At 51.1% G+C, this 14,985-nt stretch overlaps 1 protein-coding gene across 1 annotated transcript in view; it reads right to left on the bottom strand.

Moving 5' to 3' along the window:
- Positions 1-9,854: 9,854 nt before the first annotated feature.
- PRADC1 (protease associated domain containing 1) overlaps positions 9,855-14,985 on the bottom strand; it is a 16,500-nt gene continuing 11,369 nt past the window's right edge. The window contains exon 5 of the mRNA XM_089661499.1: positions 9,855-10,445. Within this exon, the coding sequence (XP_089517625.1) occupies positions 10,325-10,445 (121 nt within the window). The 3' untranslated portion in view covers positions 9,855-10,324. The remainder of the gene's footprint in view (positions 10,446-14,985) is intronic.

The following is a 14,985-nucleotide window of genomic DNA, read 5'->3' on the forward strand; positions in this document are numbered from 1 at the left end:
GCAGCTGTCGATCACCGGGTCCCGGCCAGAGATTCCCCGCTGGCCCCCGGCAATCGTCAAGGAACAGAGACAGGGGGGAGGTCTGTATATAAACAGCACAGGTCTCTCCCCTGTCAGCACCAAACATGCTGCTTTGTATAGCAGAGCAATACAAAGCAGCATGTCTCCCTAATAAAACAGCTCACAGTTAACCCTTTGATCGCCCCAGATGTTAACCCCTTCCTGCCCAGTGCCATTAGTACAGTGTCAGTCAGGGGTGGACTGACCATTTGGAAACTCGGGCACTGCCCGAGGGCCCGGGGTCAGTAGGGGGCCCCATGAGATGCCCCTGGTACCTTTTTCATAGGCTTTTTTGAGTTTGGGCAAGGGCACAGGGGCCCCATGATCCCCTATTGCCGAGGGCCCCATGAGTTGTCAGTCTGCCCCTGGTGTCAGTGCTTTTTTTTTTTTTTTTTAGCACTGATCACTGTATTGGTATCACTGGGGATGTCAGTGGCAGTTTGTCAGTTCCCCCCCAGCGTCAGATTGCCCGCCGCAGTCCCGCTATAAATTGCTGATCGCCGCCCTTACTAGTATAAAAAAAATTAAAATAAAAATCCCAGTATATATTCCGCCATTTGTAGACGCTATAACTTTCACATACACCAATTCATTTACACGTATCAGGATTTTTTTTTTTAGCAAAAACATGGAGCAGAATACATTTTGGCCTAAATTTATGATAAAATTTGATTTTTTTAAATTTCTTTTTTACTCAGATATGTTTAATAGCAAAAAGTCAAAAATATTTTTTTTCTCATAATTGTTGGTCTTTTTTTGTTTATAGCGCAAAAAATAAAAAAAACACACAGGCAAAGACATGGAGCAGAATACATTTTGGCCTATATGTATGACAAAATTTGATTTTTTAAAATTTTTTATTGGATATGTTTTATACTGAATAAAAAAAATCAAAAATATATATATTTTATTTTTTTGCAAAATTGTTGGTCTTTTTTCGTTTATAGCGCACAAAATGAAAAGCTCACAGGCGATCAAATACCACCGAAAGGTTTATTTATGTGTAAAAAAAGGATATAAGTTTCATTTGGGTGCAGCGTTGCATGACTGCGCAATTGTCAGTTAAATTCACACAGTGTCGTCTCGCAAACAATGGCCGGATCAGGAAGGGGAAAATCCTCTGGAGAGGAAGGGGTTAAATTGCTGGCAAATGACAGTTCCCGCCCACTTTGTTCTGTTTGTAAACAAAAGGGGATTCCATCTATACCAGACCCATATCCTAGGCCAGGGGTGGGCAACTGTGGCCCTCCAGCTGTTGTAGAACTACAAGTCCCAGGAGGCATTGCAAAACTGACAGTTACAAGCATGACTCCCAAAGGCAGATGCATGATGGAACTTGTAGTTCACCAACAGCTGGAGGGCCACAGTTGCCCACCCCTGGTCTAGATGAAGGTCTGCTGAAGATGTTAATGGAGGAAAGGGAATGAATGTGAAGAGGCTGCATGCTTGGACATTGGCCTCACTATAGGGGGTACGGGGGTACAGACCGCACCCGGGTGACACCCACCAGAGGGGTGACACCGGCCACACCATTTACAAACTGCCACTGTCATTCTCTCATAGAGCTATGAAGAGCTGAGGAGAGTGATGGGGTGCTGTGGGGGGGAGCTGAGGACAGTGATGGGGCGCTGTGGGGGGAGGGGGGAGCTGAGGACAGTGATGGGGCGCTGTGGGGGGAGGGGGAGCTGAGGACAGTGATGGGGCGCTGTGGGGGGAGCTGAGAATAGTGATGGGGTGCTGTGGGGGGGAGCTGAGGACAGTGATGGGGCGCTGTGGGGGGAGGGGGGAGCTGAGGACAGTGATGGGGTGCTGTGGGGGGGGGGGAGCTGAGGACAGTGATGGGGCGCTGTGGGGGGAGGGGGAGCTGAGGACAGTGGTGGTGCGCTGTGGGGGGAGCTGAGGACAGTGATGGGGCGCTGTGGGGGGGGGGAGCTGAGGACAGTAGTGGGGTGCTGTGGGGGGGAGCTGAGGACAGTAATGGGGCACTGTGGGGGGGCGCTTAGGACAGGAATGGGGCACTGTGGGGGGGGGGGGAAGCTAAGGACAGTAAGGGGGCACTGTGGGGGGGAGCTGAGTACAGTAATGGCGCACTGTGGGGGGGGGGGAGCTGAGGACAGTAATGGGGCGCTGTGGGGGGGGGGGCACTAAGGACAGTAATGGGGCACTGGGGGGAAGGGGAGCTGAGGGCAGTACTGGGGTACTGTGGGAGGGGGGGGCAGTAACGTAGGAGGCTGAGGATATTATCGGGGACTATTGGGGGGCTAAGAACATTATTGGGGGTCCGAGGACAGTAATGGGGGGAGAGCCAATGTGCTAGCCTGCTCAGTGCCCAACTGCCTGTCCTGCTGTAGGGGGGGTGACATCATATGTTTTACCGCACCAGGTGACAGCAACCCTAGTGACACCACTGTTCTTAGATAAGAGTCTGGTGTAGATTTTTGGGGGGCTTTTCTTCATTTTTGCATGGCCCCTCAATACTGCATACCAGACCCTGGCTCCTTTGGCTGCATGGCCGGGGATTCCCAGCCATTTACTGAAAGTGACACCACCAGTTGCTGAGGACTCGGCTGTGCCGGTAATTAATACGTGACATTTGGCCAAATGGGTGAATTTTAGGGCGTTCATAGAACCTGCCTAAATTATCCACTGATTGTGTATCCAATCAGCCCCGGAAACCACAGATTTGTTGCTGCATCTAAAGGAAATCATAAATCATAAATCACTTTGTAGTAGTATAACCCGCTGGTCTCCAAACTGCAGCCCGAGGGCCAGAGGCGGCCCTTTGCTTGTCTTTATCCAGTTCTTGAGGCATTATTCCTCCCACTGACACCAACGATGGGGCGCTATTCCTCTCACTGACACCAACGATGGGGCGCTATTCCTCCCACTGACACCAATGATGGGGCGCTATTCCTCCCACTGATACCAACGATGGGGCACTATTCCTCCCACTGATACCAATGATGGGGCACTATTCCTCCCACTGATACCAATGATGGGGCGCTATTCCTCCCACTGATACCAACGATGGGGCGCTATTCCTCCCACTGACACCAACGATGGGGCACTATTCCTCCCACTGACACCAACGATGGGGCGCTATTCCTCCCACTGACACCAACGATGGGGCGCTATTCCTCCCACTGACACCAACGATGGGGCGCTATTCCTCCCACTGACACCAACGATGGGGCGCTATTCCTCCCACTGACACCAACGATGGGGCGCTATTCCTCCCACTGACACCAACGATGGGGCGCTATTCCTCCCACTGACACCAACGATGGAGCACTATTCCTCCCACTGATACCAATGATGGGGCGCTATTCCTCCCACTGATACCAATGATGTAGCCAACCAAACCAATGACTCATCTGTGTTTGGCTTCCCTTGACCATTTATTTTTCTCTCCCCTCAGGTCTGCGGGGTCCCCATAGAAGAAGGGCCCGTGTCCCGCACAGGAGCGATGGGGGAGATCAGCTCCGTCTATTTCCGGGACCCGGATCACAACCTAATAGAAGTATCAAACTACGTAGAGGAACCCAATGCCAAATCCTGACCCGCATCACCTCCGTATATGTGAGCTCCATCGCTGACCTTCAGAAACTGCAATGTTCCTGGCTGTCTCTGGCTTCAAGCCATAACAAGCATGTAGCCAGTGAAGGCAGAACTCCAGATCTGAATTTGTTCCAGGCTCAGCCGTTGGATCGGCATAACAGTCAGGCAGCTAGCATGTTCAGAGAGGTTAGCTATGGACATCTGCTCATTTTTTGACCCACGCACATTGATTACAGTTGACTTTGTTTGCTCCGACCAATCAGATCACAGATTGACTTCTGATCATCGAACAATCATTGCCTGACTCCAATAACAGTCTGGTGTCAATGGCAGCAGCTGAATGCTCACATGAACCCCGCCCCTGCATCCGACAACACAATGCTGACGCACGCGTGTCCTATTGGCAGCCCTGAGCAGTGGGCGTGTCCATTTATATGCAAATACAGACTTTCAGAAAGTCAATATTTACATAGAGCTTTTCTGGCTTTTCAGCTCGGGATCAGACTAATGTGGTGCAGCGCAACGCAGGAACCACACCGCATTCCTGTGTAATGCAGGCCATAGACGGGTCGAAAATCGTCCGTTTTAAAAAAAAAAAAAAAAAACGAAAAATCGGTCGTTCAATCAGCCAACGCTACTACTAACGGTAAAAAAAAAAATCGTCTGATCTTCGTCCCGTCTACGGCCGGCATTTTTACTTCTGTCCCTTGCAGAGAGCTCCGCTATTATATTTTATAGGAAAAGTCTTTGGGTTGCAACAATGTATCTATTTGTATCCATTTCAGATACAGATGATTTTATTCGGATACAAATAGATACATTGTTGCAACCCCAAGACTTTTCCTATAAAATATAATAGCGGACTGGAATAATTCTTCTTTTTTCAGGTCACGGCTCATGCGCAGATTTTTTTATCGGTCGATTTGCCCATCATAGCCGGGAAAATCGGTCGATCATCAAAATCGGCCGCAAATTTTCCAACTTTACCAATAAAAAAAAATATGCCAAAACCCCGAAAAACGGCCAACCAATTAACCCACTAACAGTGCGAAAATCGGCCCTTTTTTTTCCTTTCGGCCGAAAAATCAGCCCATTTTCAACCCGTCTTTCAACCCGTCGTGTGGTGTGATTTCAGCCATACGTTTTGTTTGGCTCAATTCGCATCCGCAGCAAAAAAGACCTTTTTTTTTTTTTTCCCCTCGCACCTGATTTGCATCACATAGGTGCCATGCAATGCGAATGCCAGTAATCACATAGCGTTTTGCAATCTGTTTCGGGGTGTCGTTAATTTAGCATCGACACCCGTACCAGATCGCAGGGACGCCGTGCGATTGCGGTGCGGGGAATGAACACGATTCGATGCATTTCCCACACCACATGAACCAGGGCTCAAGGTAGCAGGTGGCCCTATGCAGGTAAAGGCAGGAGATTCATTTATGTGTCACATAAATGGTACATCAAAGCAAAAAAAAGTGCACAGGAGGACCTTTCCCCTCAGTGTGGAAGCAGTGGTCTCTCTGCAGAGGTCTGACATGCCCCCTGCTGAGTCGGGGCTGGAGCTCTTCAGTCAACAAGAGAGCAGGAGCTTTGCTGATTGCGGAGCGATGGGTCTGATTCTCCAGGGGGAGTGTGCCGGACCTCTGCAGAGAGACCACTGCTGCCACACAGAGAGCATTGATGCAGCATGCTGGAAGAGGACAGGCTTTTCTACTCAGGCTGTGGCTGCTCTACAAAAAAAAAATGGCCCATGAGAACCACTGGTATATACAGCAGCAGTGTGTCTGCTGGTCATTGACACCCATCAGAAGGGCTGCTGTTTGAAACCATGGGGCCCCAAACAGCCAACCTGGCAGGGACCGCCAAACCATGGGGCCCCAAACAGCCAACCTGGCAGGGACCTCCAAACCACGGGGCCCCAAACAGCCAACCTGGCAAGGACCTCCAAACCACGGGGCCTCAAACAGCCAACCTGGCAGGGATCTCCAAACCACGGGGCCCAAAACAGCCAACGTGGCAGGGATCTCCAAACCACGGGGCCCCAAACAGCCAACGTGGCAGGGATCTCCAAACCACGGGGCCTCAAACAGCCAACCTGGCAGGGACCTCCAAACCACGGGGCCCCAAACAGCCAACCTGGCAGGGACCGCCAAACCACGGGGCCTCAAACAGCCAACCTGGCAGGGATCTCCAAACCACGGGGCCCCAAACAGCCAACGTGGCAGGGATCTCCAAACCACGGGGCCCCAAACAGCCAACCTGGCAAGGACCTCCAAACCATGGGGCCCGATACAGTCAACCTGACTATTTTGATGCGGTGCGATTTTGTATGGCTCAATTCACAGCGCACAGAAATCGCATGTGGTTTGCACAGGAATGCGGTGCGGTACATGGCATGTGATTCTCACAGGAACCGCATCAGTGTGAACCCGGGCTAAGGCCCCGTGAACCTGTCCCATAGCAAATCATTAAATGGACTGCTGTGCGTTTCTGAAAAACCGCTGTGGAAAATGCATAGGTGTGAACCTTGGCCCGGGTTCACACTGATGCGGTGCAGAATTTGCAGCGTTTCTGTGCGATTTCTGCACTGCATCAGAATCGCACGCCGTTCACACGAACTGCAGCGGGCGTGTATGTTACATTAACAACACCCCGAAATCAGTTCGCAAAACACAGTGCGATGTGCAGAATCAGATCGCATGGGTGTGAATACCTGTGCGATTCGACTCTGGTGCGGACAAAAAAAAGAGTTCTGCGCTATTTTGGTGCGGATGCAGTGCGATCTGGATGTATGGCTCAAATCACACCACACAGAAATCACATGTGGTTTGCACGGGAATGCCATGCGGTACATCGCATGTGATTCGCACAGGAACCGCATCAGTGTGAACCCGGGCTAAGACCCCATTCACACATGAGCGTTTTGCAAACGTGCGTTGTTTTTTCGCACTGCACTCCTAGAGCAGCCCATTTATTTCCTTTCATTTCCGAAGACGCCCGTGTAGCTTTTTTTTTTTAGGCGTGTTTTTCATCACGGAAATACACGCGGCTGTTGGCCACATTTGGGGAGTAATTAACAACGAATGGGATCGCAAGCGCGAAACCCGTTTTTCACAAATGCACGCAAAAAACACGCAATTTTGAACCCATTTACGAAGCGCGAATGAGAACACTCAATGATTATCTGCACTACGAGATGTCGCCAAGCCTTGTCTGCGATTTTTTTATTAAATAAAATCCAATAAAATGTATCGATTTTGGCATCTGTTTCATGCTCCATTGTTTTTTTTTTCTCCCCCCCATTGTTACAATCCAGGCATGTTCCTTTCTGTTTAAGGGTTCATTCACAGTTGTGTGACTTCAAAATTGTGCGTTTTTCGTTGCGACTTTGTAGTGCGACTTGATGCGATTTTGGACACGTGCGGCTTTGGCTTTGCCCAAGGGTGATTGTGCTGTAAAAAGTCGCATGTACGGCATTCAGGTGTGACTTTGGAAGGTTTACATTGAAGTCTATGGCCCTCAAGTCACACGAAAGTCGTGGAGGAACGACTTTTGAAGTCGCACAGAGGTGAATGGTAGCCGTTGGGAAACATGGGGAGCGAGTGACAGTCACGTGACAAGTCGCACAAGGGTGAATGGGCTCTAAACGTGTGCAAAACGTACCTTCCGAGGACCGGCACTGATATGTTCGTTTTTTCCGTGGATCAGACCGCACAGCCTGCCACGGCTGTCACAGTGCACACAGACGTCAGTGCGGGTCCAGGTCACGCTGAAGTTTAACCCCTTCAATACCGGCACTGTCACCCCCTTCCTGCCCAGGACAACTTTCAGCTTTCAGAGCTCTCACACTTCGAATAGCAATTGTGCGGTCATGCAACACTGTACCCATATGAAATTTTTATAATTTTTTCCACACAACTAGAGATTTCTTTTTGAGGTATTTTATCACCACTGGGGTGGGGATTTTTGCTAAACAAATTAAAAAAGACCGAACATTCTGAAAAAAAAAGTTGCCTGTTATAAAATTTTGCAAATAAGTAATTTTTCTGCTTCACTAATGTGCCCTGATGAGGCTGCACTGATGAAGAGGTACTGATGGGGCTGCACTGATGAAGAGGCATTGATAGGCTGCACTGATGAAGAGGCACTGATAGGCTGCACTGATGCAGAGGCACTGATGGGGCTGCACTGATGAAGAGGCATTGATAGGCTGCACTGATGAAGAGGCACTGATAGGCTGCACTGATGAAGAGGCACTGATGGGGCTGCACTGATGAAGAGGCATTGATAGGCTGCACTGATGAAGAGGCACTGATAGGCTGCACTGATGAAGAGGCACTGATGGGGCTGCACTGATGAAGAGGCATTGATAGGCTGCACTGATGAGGAGGCACTGATGGGGCTGCACTGATGAAGAGGCACTGATGGGGCTGCACCGATGAAGATGCACTGATGAAGAGGCATTGATAGGCTGCACTGATGAAGAGGCACTGTTGGGGCTGCACTGATGAAGAGGCATTGACAGGCTGCACTGATGAGGAGGCACTGATATGCTGCACTGATGGGGAGGCACTGATGAAGAGGCACTGATGGGGCTGCACTGATATGCTGCACTGATGAGGCTGCACTGATGAAGAGGCATTGATAGGCTGCACTGATGAAGAGGCACTGATAGGCTGCACTGATGAAGAGGCACTGATATGCTGCACTGATGAAGAGGCATTGATAGGCTGCACTGATATAGGGCTGCACTGATCAAGAGGCACTGATAGGCTGCACTGGAAGCGTGGAATACCTGCATCACCTGGCAAAGTTTCAAAACATGGGGGGTCTGCAAAAGTAATTTTATTTAAATTTTGCCCAGACATGTATTTTTTGGGGTTCAATATCTAGGTGAGAGCGGAGGTCAGCGGGAAGCACACTATGGTTCACATTTGTTTCCAGAAACCCCCCCCCCCCACAAATGAATCCCCTACAGTGAGGGAAGTGTGTTCACCTATGTGTCACCCTCTGTGTGTGTTGGGACAATGTACGGAAAGCTGGGTCTATGCAAACACAGGAGCCAAACCGTCCACTTTAGGGGTGTTCCAGCCCCTTCATTTTTGCCATATAGAATATTAAATGCAATAAATCCAGCAGGAATAGTGGGAACCCCTCAATGGGCAAATGTTGGAACTCAGCACAGGGATGGTGGGAACCCCTCATAATGGGCACAGTGGGTGTACAGACCCGGGAACTCAGCACGGGGATGGTGGGACCCTTCATAACGTGCACAGCGGGTGTACAGACCCAGGAACTCAGCACAGGGATGGTGGGAACCCCTCATAATGGGCACAGCGGGTGTACAGACCCGGGGACTCAGCACAGGGATGGTGGGAACCCCTCATAAACACAGCATGTGTACAGACCCGGGAACTCAGCACGGGGATGGTGGGAACCCCTCATAACGGACACAGCGGGTGTACAGATCCGGGAACTCAGCACGGGGATGGTGGGAACCCCTCATAACGGGCACAGCAGGTGTACAGACCCGGGAACTCAGCACAGGGATGGTGGGAACCCCTCATAACGGGCACAGCGGGTGTACAGACCCAGGAACTCAGCACAGGGATGGTGGGAACCCCTCATAATGGGCACAGCGGGTGTACAGACCCGGGGACTCAGCACAGGGATGGTGGGAACCCCTCATAAACACAGCATGTGTACAAACCAGGGAACTCAGCACAGGGATGGTGGGAACCCCTCATAATGGGCACAGCGGGCGTACAGACCCGGGAACTCAGCACAGGGGTGGTGGGAACCCCTCATAATGGACACAGCGGGTGTACAGACCAGGGAACTCAGGAGAGGGGTGGTGGTAACCCCTCATAATGGACACAGCGGGTGTACAGACCCGGGAACTTCAAGACAAAGAAAAAGCAGCATGTTAGGACTGTGCAGGGGTGGACTGACCATTTGGAAACTCGGGCACTGCCCGAGGGCCCGGGGTCAGTAGGGGGCCCCATGAGATGGCCCTGGTACCTTTCATTTACTTTTTTGGGTGTGGACAAGGACACAGGGGCCCCATGATCCTCTATTGCCCGGGGGCCCCATAAGTTGTCAGTCCGCCCCTGGGACTTTGCATATATCTCACGAATACCTTACAAAAGATGAATTTTTATTTTTGAGAAACACTTTAAAAAAAAGAGGAACTTCAGACAATTATATAAAAAAAAAAAAAAAACACTCGAGTCTCGGGATTCATTACAAAATTTTTTGTTATTTTTATTAAATGCATTTTGAAAATCCTGGCAGTTTAAGTGCCTGAACTCCACATTTCTCTCTCCCTGCACAGCAGAGATCCCAGTGGGGGTACCGGCACTGTTAGGGCCCATTCACCCCGGCAGGCGCTAGTGTGGACTGTACTTGTAATCTATGATGCTTTCAGGCACCGGGAGCCGGAGGGGGCGTGGTTTGGGCAGCTTAGAGGAGCATTGTATAAAATATCAGGGAACAAGGGGAGGCGGTCAGCTTCTTCATGGTCCGATAGGTGGGCAGGTAAGTGACACAGAAAGCTACCACCCAGTCAAGGTAAGTGCCAACAGTGGGGGGTTTGGCTGGACTCTCCACTTCAAGGTATCTACATAAAAATGACACAGACTGCCCCCTACTGGTCAAGCGTAGAACACGTGTTGGTGGGCCACCAATGGTCGAGGGTGCCAAATGCGCTCTACCAGAAGGTCCATGGGGGCTGCTTGAACTCGAAGGTGGGGATACTGCTGACATTGACGGGGATGGAAATGATGGCCCAGGGGAGTCCGTGCTGCTCTAAGGAGCGCTGAATCATATACCTGATAAAGAGAAAAACACAGAAAATGTTAATTAACCTCAAAACACCAGCCCTGTAAGCAGGGGCGGACTGACAACTCATGGGGCCCCCGGGCAATAGGGGATCATGGGGCCCCTGTGTCCTTGCCCACACTTAAGCCACACCAAAAAAAAAAGCCTATGAAAAAGGTACCAGGGGCATCTCATGGGGCCCCCTACTGACCCCGGGCCCTCGGGCAGTGCCCGGGTTCCTGAATGGTCAGTCCGCCCCTGCCTGTAAGGGCTTCCCAATCATCATTGTGGTTGGCTGCCAGTGATCACATGATCAAGAGCCTGTCCTACCAAAGAATGAACATAGCGCCCCCTGCTGCCTCCTGGGATGTCCATGTCACACTGAGATTCCAGGTGTATGCAGATGTGCTGCAGGGTTTTGGGGCTGGGAAGAGACCTATGGCACATGCGGGGGTTTCCCGTGCAGACGCCGCAGGTATCCATGTTGTGTGTGCATTCATGGGAAACTGGCGCAGGTGTGCAGAGCGGTCATAAGTCTCTACAGCAGTGGTTCTCAACCTTCCTAATGCCGCGACCCTTTAATACAGTCCCTCATGTTGTGGTGACCCCCAACCATAAAATTATTTACCCAGCAATTATAATTCATGAGTGTCGTTTTACCTCCAATACTGCTTCTTTCTACACAGTAGCTGCTCTTTACACATCGGAAATATGTGTTTTTTGATGGTCTTAGGCGACCCCCGTGAAAGGGTCGTTCGACCCCCAAAGGGGTCGCGATGGCAGCGAAGGTGCAAGGAGGGGCGGGAAAAAAATATCCTGGGCTGGAGTTACTCTTTAACCACTTGCCTACAGGGTACTTAAACTCCCTTCCTGCCTACCGGGCACTTCTACCCCCTTCCTGCCTACAGGGCACTTCTACCCCCTTCCTGCCTACAGGGCACTTCTACCCCCTTCCTGCCTACCGGGCACTTCTACCCCCTTCCTGCCTACAGGACACTTCTACCCCCTTCCTGCCTACAGGGCACTTCTACCCCCTTCCTGCCTACAGGGCACTTCTACCCCCTTCCTGCCTACAGGGCACTTCTACCCCCTTCCTGCCTACAGGGCACTTCTACCCCCTTCCTGCCCACCGGGCACTTCTACCCCCTTCCTGCCTACAGGGCACTTCTACCCCCTTCCTGCCTACAGGACACTTCTACCCTCTTCCTGCCTACAGGGCACTTCTACCCCCTTCCTGCCTACAGGACACTTCTACCCCCTTCCTGCCTACAGGGCACTTCTACCCCCTTCCTGCCTACAGGACACTTCTACCCCCTTCCTGCCTACAGGACACTTCTACCCCCTTCCTGCCTACAGGACACTTCTACCCCCTTCCTGCCTACAGGACACTTCTACCCCCTTCCTGCCTACAGGGCACTTCTACCCCCTTCCTGCCTACAGGGCACTTCTACCCCCTTCCTGCCTACAGGGCACTTCTACCCCCTTCCTGCCTACAGGGCACTTCTACCCCCTTCCTGCCTACAGGGCACTTCTACCCTCTTCCTGCCTACAGGGCACTTCTACCCCCTTCCTGCCTACAGGACACTTCTACCCCCTTCCTGCCTACAGGACACTTCTACCCCCTTCCTGCCTACAGGACACTTCTACCCCCTTCCTGCCTACAGGGCACTTCTACCCCCTTCCTGCCTACAGGGCACTTCTACCCCCTTCCTGCCTACAGGGCACTTCTACCCCCTTCCTGCCTACAGGACACTTCTACCCCCTTCCTGCCCACCGGGCACTTCTACCCCCTTCCTGCCTACAGGGCACTTCTACCCCCTTCCTGCCTACCGGACACTTCTACCCCCTTCCTGCCTACAGGGCACTTCTACCCCCTTCCTGCCTACAGGGCACTTCTACCCCCTTCCTGCCTACAGGACACTTCTACCCCCTTCCTGCCCACCGGGCACTTCTACCCCCTTCCTGCCTACAGGGCACTTCTACCCCCTTCCTGCCTACCGGGCACTTCTACCCCCTTCCTGTCCAGGCCAATTTCCAGCTTTCAGCGCTGTCACACTTTGAATGACAATTGCGCGGTCATGCAACACTGTACCCATATGAAATTTTTATCATTTTTTTGAGACAGATAGAGCTTTGTTTTGGTGGTATTTAATCACCTCTGGGATTTTTATTTTTTCTTAAACAAACTAAAAAACACTGAAAATTTTGAAAAAAAAAAAAGTTTTTTCTTAGTTTTTGTTATACAATTTTGTAAATAAGGGATTTTTCTCTTTCACTGATGTGCGCTAATGAGGCTGCAGTGATGGGCACTGATAGGCTGCACTGATGAACACTGATGAGGAGGCACTGGTAGGTGGCACTGATGGGCATTGACAGGCATCACTGATGGACACTGAAAGGCAGCACTGATACATGACACTGATATATGGCACTGATAGGCGACACTGATTGGCAGCACTGATAGGTGGCACTGACTGGCACTGATGGGTGACATTGAAAGGCAGCTCAGATGGGCACTGATATGCGGCATTGATGTGGCACTGATGGGCACTGGCAGGTGGCACTGACAGGTTGTACTTCTGGGGCCACACTGATCATCAGGGCACACTGATCATCAGTGCCCTGATGATCAGTGTACATGTCCCCTCCACAGAGAGCCGATTACTGGCTCTCCTCTGTCAGCGTGACAGCTCGAGAGGAGAGAAATGCCGATAACCGGTATTTCCCTGTTTACATATGATCAGCTGTGATTGGACACAGCTGATCACATGACCGAGCCGACATCTTCGGCTCTTTCCGTGATCCGCTGTGTCCGAGGGACACAGCGCACCGGCGATCGCCGCGCTGCACGCTCCCTGAGCCGCGCATGCACAGTGAGAATGGGAGGACGTCATATGACATCCTATCAGAACGAGAGAACCACCTTGCGCCCGTCATTGGGCTATAGCGTGGGCGGGAGGCGATTAACTGGATGTTTAGGCACCAACTATGACCACTGCCCGAGATTTCCTGGTTCAGGGTGGCTCCTTTCTCTTACAGCATCCTATGGAGCCAAATTAAGTGCAATTGTGTTGCGCTCCAATATTAAAATATATACCCCCTATGAGTGATATTATTCTAATAAAATACATTAATTCCCCTTAATGTTGTGCTAAATACAAACATATGATAATCATCATAAAAAATATATATAAATAAATTCATAAAATAGTGAATCATTGGTAATCCAAATTAATGTGAAAAGTTGTATAAAATAAGTCCACTATGTGATAAAAAAATTAAATTTTTTACTTTTTTTTTTTCTTTTTTCTTTTTAAATCACATGGTGGACTTATTTTATACAACTTTTCACATTAACTTGGATGACCAATAGCCCAGAATAGCGGGGCACTCCCCTGCTCCTCCTTCCCCCTCCACTCTCCAAGCTAACAGACTGGCTTCAGACTGTACTGTCACCACTCTGTGAAGACCGGAAAATTCAGGGAAGCAGCACTAAGAAAGCAGGAGCCAGCAGCATTGAAAATTGTAAACTGCAAGTGCTGGGGTAAGAAGTGTAATAAAGTTTACAGAGGAATGTTTATTTTAAATGTGTTAACCTATAAAAATATGAAGTTATTAAAGTGTTACTAAACCCCCAACAGTACAATCAGTCTGTAGATGCAGTAAAGCATGCTTGTTATACTCACTGTGGAACCTAAGGGGTTAATCATCCTAATTGTGTAAAAAGACTCTTTGATCCTGTCTTCTCTGAGCCTTCCCTTCTACTGTCCCCAATCCATCTGTCGATAGAACAGAGCCTTGGGGGCAAGCTGCACATGCTCAGTTTTGTATGTATTGCTAGAGTTTTTTTTTTCCCTTGGGAGAGTGCATGTAATTAGCACAGGCCAATCAGCACTGTCCAGACAGAGGTCAGGAGCTATGCAGCCTCATAGGGGAGAATGAAAAATCCTCCTACAAGCTATAACCAGTGCTCTGCTGGACACTGATAGAAGTCACGAGACTGCTATATACTGCTGATTAGAAAAGGGATTTAGCAATTTATATTTACTAAAATAATTGCATTTCCATGTTCTGTGTACTGTGGGAGAGCAGATGCAGGGAACGCGGGGCCCGGGGAGAGCGGATGCAGGGAACGCGGGGCCCGGGGAGAGCGGATGCAGGGAACGCGGGGCCCGGGGAGAGCGGATGCAGGGAACGCGGGGCCCGGGGAGAGCGGATGCAGGGAACGCGGGGCCCGGGGAGACCGGATGCAGGGAACGCGGGGCCCGGGGAGACCGGATGCAGGGAACGCGGGGCCCGGGGAGAGCGGATGCAGGGAACGCGGGGCCCGGGGAGAGCGGATGCAGGGAACGCGGGGCCCGGGGAGAGCGGATGCAGGGAACGCGGGGCCCGGGGAGAGCGGATGCAGGGAACGCGGGGCCCGGGGAGAGCGGATGCAGGGAACGCGGGGCCCGGGGAGACCGGATGCAGGGAACGCGGGGCCCGGGGAGAGCGGATGCAGGGAACGCGGGGCCCGGGGAGAGCGGATGCAGGGAACGCGGGGCCCGGGGA

This window comes from Staurois parvus, unplaced genomic scaffold, assembly GCF_062004578.1.
Source record: "Staurois parvus isolate SC_StPar_1 unplaced genomic scaffold, SC_StPar_1.0 ptg001347l, whole genome shotgun sequence".
Taxonomy (NCBI): domain Eukaryota; kingdom Metazoa; phylum Chordata; class Amphibia; order Anura; family Ranidae; genus Staurois; species Staurois parvus.